This window comes from Mchenga conophoros, linkage group LG6 (genome assembly GCF_057382185.1).
Source record: "Mchenga conophoros isolate Kocher_MC1m ecotype Shallow Benthic linkage group LG6, M_conophoros_male_GT1.1, whole genome shotgun sequence".
In the NCBI taxonomy this organism is placed as follows: domain Eukaryota; kingdom Metazoa; phylum Chordata; class Actinopteri; order Cichliformes; family Cichlidae; genus Mchenga; species Mchenga conophoros.
In genome coordinates this window covers 15,930,827-15,944,952 of record NC_140531.1, presented here as the reverse complement: position 1 = coordinate 15,944,952, position 14,126 = coordinate 15,930,827, and the positions used below count along the sequence as shown (strand labels likewise).

Sequence of the window (14,126 nt, the reverse complement as noted above, 5' to 3'; positions counted from 1 at the left end):
CAAGGTGAAGATCTGGGAGCAAAATGTATGACCCGGGTGAAAGTGGAATTGCTCTGTTACTTTTTTGTCTGCCACTTGTATAGATAGGCAATCACCCATGGGCATCTCTTTGGCTCAAGTACAAAAGATGGCTCATACTTTCCCAATTGTCTGTTCTTTTCTCTGCTGCTTTGTCTTTTGATGTTCATGTGCATGTGCAAACATGACCTTTCCTCTGCCACACCTCCTCTCCTCACACCAACCTCTTTTTCATTTTACTCTTTAACATTTGCTTTGTAATGTTTTCCTTTCTATTACTGTCCTTAGCAGATGTCTAAAGCATGCATCCCACTATGCTTTGGCGTTTCTGCTCAGGATGCCTCACATAAGTGTTCGCATTTCTTATTTATGGCAAACATTTGCAATTTCCTGCATGTTTTCTTCAAGTAGCGGTGCATTGACATTTCTGAGCTTTAGTGCTCTTATAAATTAGTCATTCATGGTATTTTAATAAATTATGTACTAATTTATTATAATCATTTTACATCTGTTTTTAGGGTATTGTTTAATTTTTCAAAAAGTTTCCCTCCTCTGTGTTGTCAGCTTTAAGTCATTATATATGCTACAATGGGCTCATCTACTTTGCATTCTAGATTTGCTGCCCAAAGTTGTCTTTGCCTGGATTCTCAGCTTTGGGAGCTACCTATTTTCCCTTGCCTGAATACCCCTTCTTATTACAAGCCTTAAGCTGAGAGAGCTGTAATGATGACTAATGACAAGAGAGGATCCCAGAAGGAAAAGGCAGGGAAGCTAAAGTAAAGCGGGGCGTGAGAATAAATTAGCTGTACACCCCCAAACTCCCCGCCCATGGTAAATTTGAGAGTTTTTGTGACAAGTCATTTTGGGTATTATCTCTATTTGGAGGTATCTTATATTACCCAAGGTAAGAAATATGTCTGCTCTCAGTAACACTTACTTCACCAGCACATTGTGTGTGAAGAAAGGCAACAGCAGCACAGAGAGAGCCTATTTAAACTACTTCATAGCGCTGGGTGATGTTTACTTTAAGTTATAATGTGTACATTGAAGGCTTTCAGTAGAAAGCAACATTAGTGTGGTGTTAGTGAGATGTGGGAGGGGATTAATGATCAAGGCTCTGGCCTCAACATCTTGATGGGCATCCGGCAACGACCAAACCGTTTGAACCTTTGAAATTTGCATTTATGATTATATGGAGGCTTCTTATCGGGAGCACCAGGAAGTGTAGTCCAAAATGAGTAACCAACCTGATAATGATACAGCCATGATTCACTTTTATTAGCTTCATATAACTGAATCAGAGAAGAACGATAAATCCTCATTGACGTTATCAAGGTTATTGCAAATAATACAGAGACTTAAATAGCTGCTGGTATAAAGGTTTCCATTGTTTGAAAAACATTCTGGTATTCTTTTGCCCTTCAAATATGGTGCTTGTTGATAATAATGGGAGTTCACATGTGCAAGATATCCAGATAATTTACTGTTGCAACATTATTGGCAGGCAGTGATTCATTCCCTGTGCTCTTTGTTTTGGATTTACGGTTCTTAAGAATGTTTGATGTTGATGAAGGAACAGAAAGGTGAACAAATATCACAATGTAGCCTCAGGATGCATTTACATTGTGTGACTAACCAAAGTGTCTGCTATTAAATGGAATTCACAATGTTTGGAGTAAAGTGATTTGTTTGATTATAAGCGAGTAATCTAAAAAGATGCATTATGCTCACAAAGAACTGCATTACAAAAAACTAATGGTGAAAACTAATGGAAAATAAATTGAAAGCAAAAGCAGTAAGAAAATGGAAAAATTAGTTACACAATCGTTATTTGTAAATGCGGTCATGTTGCACTCGAGAGTCCGGTCATATGTTGGTGTATTAAGCAGGTGTTGTCAAAGATGCATTTAGATCCAGTCTCTGAGGCCACTTTCGGAGGTGCTATTGGCCACGCTTGGCTGCATTCTTCCAGGGGCATTATGTGTCCTGGGTCACACTTAGGACCACCTACTCACCTCGCTACCCTGATGTGCCCACCGCTGGCAAAAAAAAGTTGGATACCATTCATTGTATTAATTGCACAAGTCATTTTAAAGCACTTTTAAATGACTGTAGACTACCTGTGTGTTTTATTTTGTTCAGGTCGTGAGAATTATATGAACAGATTGAGTCGGTGTAGATTTAAATTTGAGGTTATTGTGGAAAACAGGTCAGTTCTGTTAGCCTGCTCAGCTATGTGGGCCTCTGGCATATGGGGCTGGCAAACAGAAATAATGTGGGCTACGTGTTTAATTGCGTATAATCCTAGGAAGTCAGATCTCACAAGGAGTTGACATATTTACAGCTAACTACTTGAGATAACCCAGGACATATGTTAATGCCAGGTGGAAACAGGGTCCATAATCTGTATTTCTTTTCACCAGTAAACTAACACTTAGTCACAAGCACATGTCCTCTCCCCCAAACTGAGACACCTGCCCATACTGAAAGGCTCACACAATAACTTATCCTTTGTTACGGTACATACTGAGAACTTGTGAAGTCAGATGGGGATGAAAAGCTCTGAAGTATATTCACTCATTTAAATGTTGCTGCTAGCATTTTCAGCAAGAACTTTCACACTGCCACTCTGTTTCAGGCATGTTAACATATTAAAACACATGAGGATTTATTGAGTCAAGCAGTTCATTGTTCAAAACATAAGAGATGCACTGTTTATGAACCCAGTGTCACGAAACTAGCTACATAGCATATACACTGTTAGCGTTTTCACAGTGCAGAATCTGTCGATCTGCCATTCTTCAATTAACAGTTGTAAACATGTATAACTCATACATGTCTCAAAGCTCTTTTGTGTTTGCTCAGCTGAAGGTTACAGCCTCCACATGGCAATGAAATGTAAACAGGAGAGCGCTGACTGTTGTAAATATGCCATCCTGACATGTGTCAGGCAGAGTCCTTTCAATCAGCCCTTACATTTGGCTGTTCAGGGGCAGCTGGTGTTTACGCTCCTGTTCTGTTCATCACCCCAAATCGCTTTCAGAGATCACTGATAGCGCCGACAGCAATGTGAGATTCAGGGTCATGTGTTGCATATAAAAATGTTCTGCAACATAATGAAGACTTACCAGTTTCCGTCTTTTTATTTTTGCAGGTATTATCCGAACGCAGGAACTGCTGGATCGTGAGACAACATCGCACTACTGGTTAACAGTCTACGCGATGGATCGCGGTGTGGTGCCCCTCTCTGCTTTTGTGGAGATCTACATTGAGGTGCAGGATGTCAACGACAACGCACCTCAAACCTCTGAGCCTGTCTACTACCCCTCTGTTATGGAGAACTCCGCTAAAGATGTGTCAATCATCCAGATCAATGCAGTCGATCCGGACGCCAAAGCCAGTGATAAACTCACCTACAAGATCACCAGCGGGAATCCCCAGGGTTTCTTTGCTATTAACACCAAGACAGGTAAGATTGCTTTTGCTGGGATAGAAATTCGAGCCACTACAGATTGCATTATTAGAGCAGGAGATCCCTGCTGTTGAGTCATGAGCTTATATTGTGTTTCAGAACAAATTATAACCCTGAATTACAGCTGCTAGCAGACTACTACAAGCGCATCAGCTCATAGGGTAAAAAATATAGACAGCAGCACTGTCTTACCTGGATTACAGTGAGATGATTTTCCTGTAAACGGTGGAGACCCTGAATGATAAGTGATGAACAGGAAATAGCCTAAAACGCCACGTGCATTTTCCTCATCTAAACACGTCTGCTTTAAAGGCCAACTATAAATGTAGCAAACACAAAGTATTAACTTATCCTTTGATTTTGAGACATACTGTGGTGTACTGCCGACAAGGTGGCGAGCTTCTTTGAGGTGTCCTGTTTCCTTTCTTGTGAAAAGGAAGAGCAGTGTGAACACACTCACCCAGAACAGGAGTGGGTTGAGCCTACTGGGGTTTTTCCACTCTAACACTCTAAAGTGTGTACTCATATGGCACTCTGGAAATGGTGTGATGATTAATATTTCATTGGGCTCTTTTAAAGTTGCCCGAGCAGGCTATGTTTAGTTGAATAGCACAAAATATACTTGTAATAGGTGCAAAGTGAAGCTCATGTACAGACAGGGCTCTTCTCTAAATCTGCATTTTTATTGATATCAATCAGACTCTGAATTCAAACACTCAGAAAGTGCGATCTAGGTTTGTGCTAATATGTTGATGCTGCCTTTAAAAAATGTCAAATTAATCAACTGACATCAGTGTAAAGTTTTAGTAATGGGATGGTTACTTCTGGATGTCTTGGAGAAAATGCTTTTTCTTTCTTGCTTAGTCTGCACACAAGTGTGCTATTGATCATTGCATGCTAATGATCATTAGACTGAAAGAGGAACGGATAGGGCAGCAGTTGCTCCAGTTTGTCCTCACTGACGTGTGTGGTCTTGTTTCCCAAGGTAGCCACATCAACAAACTGGAGGTATTTTTGTTGGAAGTGGCAATGTGAGTTTTCTGACCAAATAAGGATTCATCATGTAGCGTGCCTCCCAAACAAGCCTCACAGCAATATGCCGGGCACTCCCCGCTGCACAGGAAGAGAATGAAAAAATAAATGATGCAACAAAAGGATAACTTACGAACATATGGTCAGTGTTTTGTCTGCATGCATGACAGAAATCAGCTTACACCCGCTGATAAAAAGTCTGGGACGGTGAAATAGAAGTGCTGGGAGGCTGAATATTTATCTTGCAACAAAGTCTAACACTGTTTTTATAGTAGATTTTTTTTTAAAATCTGTTATGCCTTTGATATATTTTAACAAGGCAGCATGTTTTATTTATTTATTTCTTCCTCACTGAAGATGACCTTTCTTGATTCAAGCTTCGATATATTTTGGTTTCTGGATTTGTATAAATGCTCATGGTAAAACTTGCAGTGCATCACTTATTTAGCAGTTGAAAAAAGTGTTCTTAGCCCACATATCTGAACTAAATATTTCCTGCTCCGAGGATTACAGCGTGTTTATGAAGCTTATGGCCAAATCCACTGTGGACTAGGGCTGCCACAAACGATTATTTTGATAGTCGACTAGTCACCGATTATTTTTGCGATTAGTCGACTAATCAGATCATCATCCATTGGACGTAAAACTACAGCTTATTGCACCAGCAGCATCTGCTCTTATATAACTATCATTAGCTTACAGCTTTAAGCTTTTAAGGTCTGTGCTAACTAAAAATAAAGACAAGATGATAGTTTATTAAATTTTAATGAAATTTGCAGATTGTTTCGGTGAAGTTTAATAAACTCCTTGCTATCTAAAATATAACAGGACACTGGAGTATATTCTGGAGCATCTCACACTTCTGATAATCAGTTGTCTGCTTGACGTTTATTCAGCTGTGTAAAAACTATAACTTTAATCTCAGACAAACTGATTTACTCAGGAACAAATAAAATACAAAAAAAAAAAGCCAAACAATAACATTTTAAGTTATCTAAGTGACTCATATATATTTAACCTGAGTAGCGAAAGACGGCGGTGGGTTTGAAAACGATTTGCGGGGAGTCCGGTGTTCTCACGGCGCTAGTGAGCCTAGCCCCCGGCTCGCTAACGAGCTAGTGGGTAACAGACGTCTCCGAAAACGTCGGAGCACTTTTGAAAATATGTGGTGTCCTGATAAACTGAGCAGATATTTGAGGTTTACACAGCTACATTCTCGCCTGAAAATATGTTAAACGTTTAATTTGTGACCCAGAAAGAATAATAAGAGTAATATTAAAACTAACTAGCTGCCGCCATTGTTGGAAACTGCGCTGGGCCGCGCTATGAATTCTGGGACACAGCTGCTCCTTCTTCTTCTTCTTCTTCTTCTTCTTCGGGGTTTAGCGGTAGCTGACATCCTTGTACATGCAATGCTGCCATCTTCTGTTTCAGTCCGTTATTACACTCTTAAATCCTGCCACTTATTCCTGCGTCTTTTGTGATCTTACAAAGCTTCAAACGACGCGTCGACTATTAAATCAGTCGTCGACGATTTTGATAGTCGACGTAATCGTGACTAGTCGACAAATCGTGGCAGCCCTACTGTGGACACAACGTTTTTTACAGTATAATTTGCAGTATCATTTTGTGGTTCGTTCTTGTGACTGTCAGAAGAGCTCCTGAAGAAGAAAAAAATGGTTACACTGAAGCAAAAGGATGAGACCCGTTCATGCATATCAAAGCATGTTAAAACTTTTATCAGTGGGACACCAGAGCTCTGTGCGTCAGGTTCAACACAGAGTGGTTTGGACACGGAAAACCTTGAATCACTGCTCTGTGTCTCTGATTTACTTCGTCCTCTCTGTATTTGAAGATGGCAGCACTCAGTGGAAGTGGCGCGGTAGGTGGGCAGTGAGAACATGAGAAAACAGGGAGCCCAGTATAGCTGAGTACTAGAGAGGAAAGCCGTTTTCCCACATGAATCGGATTTTTGTGACATTGTTCAGAGTTGCTTGTTCTCACATGTAGAAACAGGAGGCTGTCTGCATCAGGCGTGCTCTTGCTACTAGAAATCCTCCGTGGTTTAGGCTGAGGTGGCACCCGGTCAGAGTCTGCAAGAGGCAGGACACGTGATGCACACTCAGTTGCCATGAATTCTCCCGAGAATTACCTGCACTATTTATACATTTATACATTATCCAGACATTGCACTAGGGAGCTTGTGATGTGAGGTCCTTTCTTTGTCCGGTTTAACTGATTTGGACATTTGCATTCTCACTTGCAACTGCTCCAAGTAATGTCAGAAAAGCTCAGAGCTGTAGTGCATGTGTGAAAATGACTTGACTCATATAGAGTGCAATTTTAAGTGAAAGACTAGAATAACCGGGCATTCTTTGTAGAAAACCTGGAGCTGTTTTATTTATTTATGCCTGTGGTATTAAACAAAGATCCAAAATAGCCTGATATCGCTCTATATTATCAACTCAGTATGACATTCTAACCGCATATTACAGGTTTTTGAAAATGTTTAAATTTATGCATGCACGTCTCTGTAATTACATGTTCTAAACTTGCATTGGAAGCATAGGCCCTGTCTTGGCACATCTACAAAGCTCTACAAAGGGGAGGGAGAAAGGAAAAGACGTTAAGGCCTGTGTTTTTTGTGTGGGTTTCCAAACTTCATAGGCATGTGTTCCAAGCTAACTATCTAGCCTTCTATCATGGGCTAGGCCTTACGCTGCTTCCAAGCAGCCCTGTCGGATTCAAGCAAATATGATGGCCTCACTTGACGCCTTGTATGGCGTTGGTTGTCCTTTTTTCACGCAGACCCACACTGGCTCAGCAAAGCTCAGGATGAAAGGCTTAGGTCTACTTTATTTCTGCCAAGTAAACAAGTCCTGCTGTTTTGGACAATCCCTGACTTTAGTTTGTCATTAAAGTGCAAGGCCAGCTCTTCTCTATAGCAGACAGTATTGCAGTCCCAACATCTGAAAGCTAAGAACTTAACCGCCTGACACAGGCTCACTTTTGAAAGGATTGAAAAAGAGAGAAAGCAGAAACGAGGCAGATCTGCATGGGGAGAAAATTGTGTCAGTCAGCTGGTTGTGAATTATGTCTTCTGTCTATGTCTAAATCAGTATGAGATCAGTGAATTTAAATAATGCTGTGCGGGTCTAAAATATTGAAAAGACGAACCAGCGCTCAGTTGTGTGGTGGCACAGATCTCATCCCTCCCACGGACATGACCACAGTTGTTCCAGGCTCTCCAGGCTTTATTTGGCAGCTAAGAAGAATTGAATTTCCAGGATGAAGACTGTGGGCTTGGAGTGCGCAGATCGCAGCAGAACGTGAGACACATACGTGTGCGCACACATGTTGTTTGTGTAGAATTCCACTTGGTTGTATTACACAGTCAAGCTGTTTATTACGTGGTTGTACATCTAGCATCGTGATAGTTTGTCTACGTATACTGCACTTGAGACAGCCAGCCCACTTGCTGTCTACTTTTATTTTCTCTGCTCAAAGGATTTGTCAGTACTGTGAGCTAGTTCATCAGAGGTTGTTGACACGAGTTGCCCACCTATTCTGTGGGAGAGTAAGCAGCGTTCATTACCTGGTGAATCACTCTCTCTCTTCTCTGAAATGCTGCTGCTGTGCTCTGACTTAGTGGACTTTGAACGAGGGTCTTATGCCAGAACATGCATTTGTTAGAAAAGGGCAGCCAAGCAGAACTTGTAGTCAGAACACACACTGCATGCTCATAAACACACACACAGGAAGATTTACATGTCTAAGCAGAGGAAAGAGTGCCGGAGTAAAGATTGCTATGATAGCCATCTTATCTTGCTGAATGCTCATTACTCCACTTCCTGTTGTACCCATGCAGCCTTTCTTTGTGTAGCCTTGGTACTTTCTAACACGTCCTTAATTGCCCTAGTGTTTTCATCGACATTTTAGAGTAGATTATTATCGGTGTGTGCTAACAGATAGAAAGGCTGCTATCTTGATATTTCTGGTTAATGTTGTAATTTCGATTAGTTAACACAAAGATTTTCTGACTGGGAGCCGAAAAATAAATGCGATTAAGAGGTGAGGGGTGTGTGGGACATAGGAGTTTTAACCTCAAACTAAGTGTGTGAGTGCAGACGGGTGAGAAGAGAGTCCCGGGAAGCAGGACTCTCACATGCCTTTGGGAGGCCTGCTTGGTAGGCACAGGGAGTGTGACAGAGAGCTGAAGCCAGCAGCCAGAGATCACGCGCTGCAAAAAGCTGACCGCATGAAAGAGCGCGCTGGAGAAAAAGGCAGCTTGCAGGCAGCCCTTAAAAATCCTTCCACGGGGTGACCGACAGAAGCTTTGTGAGTTTTACTGCTCTTGTTGACCAAAGACTGCCTTTGAGTTATCAGCTGCACTAAACAAGTTGAAACCTTTAAAGAAAGTACACTGGTGTAAAGAAATGAACGAGATTTATGACACATGAAAAACAGAGAGCTTTGTAGTGAAAATGAAGGGAAAAAGTTTTAACCTTATGATTTTGTTTTCATAATCATTTGAAGTCAAAAAATTAATATATATGAGATTTATGGTCATCACGCTTAAACTTCAATCTATGATAATGGCATCTTATGCCTTGATTATACTCCGTTGCGGACACGGACAGCTGGAGACCCGCTGGCCAAATAGCGATTCCTGTTGTAATTCTTTGAAGTCCGCTTGAAGTCTGCTGCCTGGGGCACATGCATAGTTGGTGCATTGTAATGTAAATTCTCCATGGACAAGTCTGCACAGTCACAAAAAACAGGCAGGCACATGGATGTACACATGAACCCCTGCACTCACCGTCTGATGATGAAATTCACATCACTTGGACCTGAGTGGCCTCGTGGATGCAGAAAGTAGAATTGAGGCTTAACAAAATTTGCCACCAGACGGTGGAAGCAACAGCTGACTGACAGCTAATATAATATGGCTACCTATGCATGACTGTTTTTACCCTTCATCCCAGTTGTTAAACCCCAATGAAGAGCGATACGCCCAGGTGAATTCTCATTATTGAAATTGTATTGAACAGTTCCAGCCCTTTTCTTCTTCTGAAGCTAGAAGCTCATTGCTAACAACTGAAAGATATACTATAGGTGATGCTTTGGCAAGCTCGGATGCCATGGACCCAGGGGATGAACTTAAAGGTCAGGGAAACAGTCGCTGAGATTTGCTGCTGTGTATCACTCACTTTTTGTGCCACTCATGTCAACTTTCAATAACGCCTGGGATGAGAAGAGAAAACACACATGATGTTATCTATTGTACTTTTTATATTTTACATTTATATTTATTATTTATCTTGCACCAAGGGAGTGGCACTCCAATTTCGTTGTACTCTGTACAATGATAATAAAGGCTATTCTATTCTTTTCTATTCTATTCTATTCTATTCTATTCTATTCTGTGGTTTACCAAAGGCCCAACCACTATCAGGGGAAGTGAGATAGGAAATGGTTACTTCCAACAACTTCCTGATTATTTCCTGCGATTCGAGGTCAAACAATTGTCACTGCTTTCAAAGGACAATATGAGAAACAAATCGTGAAAAAGGAGATTTTCCACCTAAAGTGTTTTGGTGAGCTAAGATTTAGATATTTAAAATAAATCCAATCTGGAACCTTTGTGGTATATCTCTGTTCTCACTGTGAAAGTCATTGTCTTTTTTTTTTGCAAATAGTATCAAATGCCATAACCTTGGATTTTCAGAGAAAACAGATTTGAAAATGAAATTGGAAGAAAATTGACTTTGTATGGAAATTTTTGTGAAAGTAGAGCAGGAATGGATGGATGAAAACACCCGAAGAGAACTGCGATTGACTCGGTGCAAAGTGAATAAACAAACTAATGAATGCCAGATGAGCAACCCCATGACCTAAATGCAAGGGAAAAAAAACATGTCGCTGTAAAATGAAGCACACTAACTATGACAACCACCCGTGTCATTAACACAGATCAGGTGATATCTTTGATTTAATCTTTGAGTGATTTGGGTTTGCAGAAGGCAGCTGAGTAGATAAAATGCTATTCCTGACATTACAGTCGCACAGTCAGCTTAATGTGCATTGTTTTGGTTTGTTGAGTTTGCTTCATTTATATCACATATTTCTTAAGTTAACTGTATAGATGTGGAAGTAAACTTGTAAAAAGCTTAGACATGTGTTACCTCGGGAAGCTCCTGTCCTGTCATAAGGTGATGTGATATAGGACTGCTTTACTTTCTCCCTACATGCATTCACTATCTCAGCTGTGATGTTAAACTGTACCAGCATCATCTTCACTGTTGGTGTGTTATCAGTGTTTTTGTTCAGAAAAACTGAACCTGGTCAGGCTGAATCTGGCTATACTTTATATTCGAACATGTTCTGCTGAACACAGTGTGCGTGTGTCTGTTGTTTGGTCGTAAATGTGAATAAAATGGTCGAGCTGTTAAGTCCTGTACTGCTAGCATCACCTTTATCCTGCTGCCGTCCTCTTTCCTCCTGTGACCTGTGTTTTCTATGCCGAAAACAGTCTTAAGAATCTTTTCATGACAGCAACCTCAGATGCTTCCTTTACTTAAAAGCATTCCTCCAAAGGCAGGGAAAAAATATTTGCCGGTGAGGTTTACCTCAGCCAGTTTGCTTTACAGGTTAAGTCATTGTGATTGGTGGCTACCGGCCCGAGCGGTTACCTGTATGTGTTCTGCCTTGCAGATCTAATTCTTATTAGCCTGAACATTGATTATGTCTATACATTTCACAATTGACCTGTCTTAGTTTCTCTGTTGCATCCTTGACAAAAATTTGGAAACCTTAACCGCCAAATTTTACACAATATGTTTTCAGATTAGAACTACGCCCTGCTGCTAAAAGGTGCTGAGAAATCGCAATCCACACCCTCTTAATCAATTTGACTAAATTAAACAAAGCTCTTATGTTTGTGTCAGTGTGCTTTCATTAGCTTACGTGGCTTCTCTTGGTTGTATTTGTTAAATTGTATCTGGTGAGGAGATTTGTTGAACTATAGCTGCTTTTAAGGAGCATGCCTCGAGAAGAGACTTTTCAAGATATCTTATTCGGCAGCATTTTCCAGACTTTTCTATTAAAAGTGAACAAGGAGTTCCTGTTTTGATGTAACCTTCCTTTATAAACTCACAGTCTGGTTTTGGTTTTTAGTATCAGTGTACCCGAGTTTTCTGTCACGGGCTGCATGGCAGACCGTGGGGATGAGGAAAATAGGACCTAAAATGCAGGACTCTTCACTGCAAACAGTGTGTTTATTTACAGTGCGAAAACAGACAATAAATCCACATGCTCTCCCTTCACTCCCGTGTCGTGTCTTCTCTGAAAAGTCCGTGTCTTTGTGCTCTCGGCTCCCGTGTCTCAGCACTCCCCGTGCTGGCTGCTGTCTGGCGCTCCACACGTCTCCTGGGGAAACAACAGAAGCAGCCGTCAGGACACTTTACAACTGCGGGCATACACACACTAACTTAACTGAGCTGAAGACTAACGTGGAGTCTCACGCAATGATGCCACACCATTAAGTAACTCCCTCCGCCGACGCTGATCCGCTGCAGGTGTGTGGCATCCTCCTCGGGCGTGGCCCGTCATCCACAGGCCTGACGGTGCCGGTAGCCTCCTGGTTACAGCCACAACCACGCACACACATACACACACACACCTCCCTATACATAGACACGTGGAACAAAACCCCAGACAGCGAAACAGTGCACACCCATACACCAAATAATAATAATAATGATAGTAATAATAATAACAACAACGACAGTCCACACTGCTCACGGACCCCGAGTCCTCCAGAGCTGGGTCTGTGACATTTACACTGTTTTTCTTTTTTAGTAGTACTGATTGCCACATGAGTAGTGGAAACAGATGTGAAGTTTTAGGCTTAAATGACACACACTTAAATCTTAATGAAGTTGAGAATATTGATACGCTTGTCTGGGTTCTTACATTGAGTTTGTAGATAACCAATAATGCAGTCTCTGTTTGTTATTTTCTTCACAAGAGAAAAATTGTAAGCATTTAATTGAGGAAGCAGGCAGCTCGCAAGTTTTTTTTCCCATCTCTTCATATCCAGATATGAAAACTTTTTTGGGGGGGGTGGTAGGGGTAACAGATCAATCTTCTTAACAACAACTTCTGGAGTGTATTTCTGTCACGCAAGAGAAACTAGTGCAACCCTAAATGAAAGAAAAACACGGTACACACACCAACAGTGAGCTAAAATGAAATAAGTGAGCATAAATTAGGCAAAAAGCACACAATGTTTTGTTTTTAAAATTAGTTTTTTCCCCTTTGCTTTGTTGGAAAGATGAGGGTCTCGTTAGGGAGGCAGCCACTGTGATGGTAAGGGAAACAATAATGTGCTACATGCCTTATGTGCACAAACGAAATTAGTAATGGCAGCAGGGGCGTGCATGCCTCATTGGCACACTGTCAGTCAGACATCGACAAACAAAAGGAGACCAAAATCATAACAACAAAAAGTTTATTAATAGAACTTCTAGGCATTTGTGACATGGCGGTGTCATATTACGCTCTTACCCTTTTTTATCCTTGGCTAGCTCTTTTTTTTCTCTTTCGGCCAGAGCTCAGCGTCAGTTCATCAGCGATACTAAATGTCTCCAGCCACTGCAGACACCCAGCACATTCCTGATTGTCTGGAGTCACGGCTAAATGGATGTCACATAAATATGTGTGTCACTCTCAAGACTGCTAATCTCAACAGCAATTAACCACCCTAACAATGCCCTGGACTCCTTTACTCCCTTCAGGCCACCATTTTGGAGCAGTGGTTGTAGAGCTCAAGGCCATGGTTGAGAGTGCCACTGCTGCCTTTCTGTTGTTTTTCTACCCCTCTCAAAACAGCATGGCTATAATTACTGTCGGCCCAGCTCAGCCCACGCCTGAGGATGGCTTTTCTGTGTGTAAGTGTGTATGAGAGTGTGTGTGTGTTGTGACAAAGGCTGCGGGTTGAACGTGCAGACGTCGTTGGTCAGCTCTGGCTTACTAACTAACCATTTTACAGTTCTTTAACATTTAAGTAGTGACAGAGTGGAGGTTTGTGGAGGTAAGGCCTGCATACAGGGACCACTCCTGGCAAACAGGTTGAGATTTACTGAACATTCAAAGTTTTTAGGGGGAAAAAGTTAGAATTATTTTCTGCAAGTGATATCAGCAGCAGAGTATTAGAGTGGGCGGCAAGTCCCTCGGTCAGAGATCTGCCGGCACGCTGGCAGCATGTCAGACATAAATGGAACAGAAGCAAACAAAAGCTTTTTAAACCACAACACAACTTGCATCAAACAGCTTTTCTCGTCCGCACCAGATGCTACATATTTTTCACATTTAATGTTTGATTCCACTCTCAGACCTCAGAAAGAGCGCTGGTTTCACGCTCCATCAAAATTCTAAAATACTTAGACCTTAAACATTTGAGAAAGACCTGAAGTTTTTGGCTTAACCCAAAGCTTCAAGTCTGTCCACTTCATTGATTTACCAGATTTGTCTGGTATTGTGACACGGGAAAGTGGTTTCTAAACTGGTCCAGTGAACCGTGGAAGGATGAACAATTAGCCAT

At 41.4% G+C, this 14,126-nt stretch overlaps 1 protein-coding gene across 11 annotated transcripts in view; it reads left to right on the top strand.

Moving 5' to 3' along the window:
* fat1a (FAT atypical cadherin 1a) overlaps positions 1-14,126 on the top strand; it is an 80,660-nt gene that overhangs the window by 16,290 nt on the left and 50,244 nt on the right. For all 11 annotated transcript variants that reach the window (XR_014892697.1, XR_014892699.1, XR_014892695.1 and 8 more), the window contains exon 3: positions 3,173-3,487. Coding sequence is in view for 6 of the 11 variants with exons in the window: in XM_085276440.1 (XP_085132566.1) it covers positions 3,173-3,487 (315 nt within the window). In the remaining 5 variants the exon portion in view is untranslated. The remainder of the gene's footprint in view (positions 1-3,172; positions 3,488-14,126) is intronic.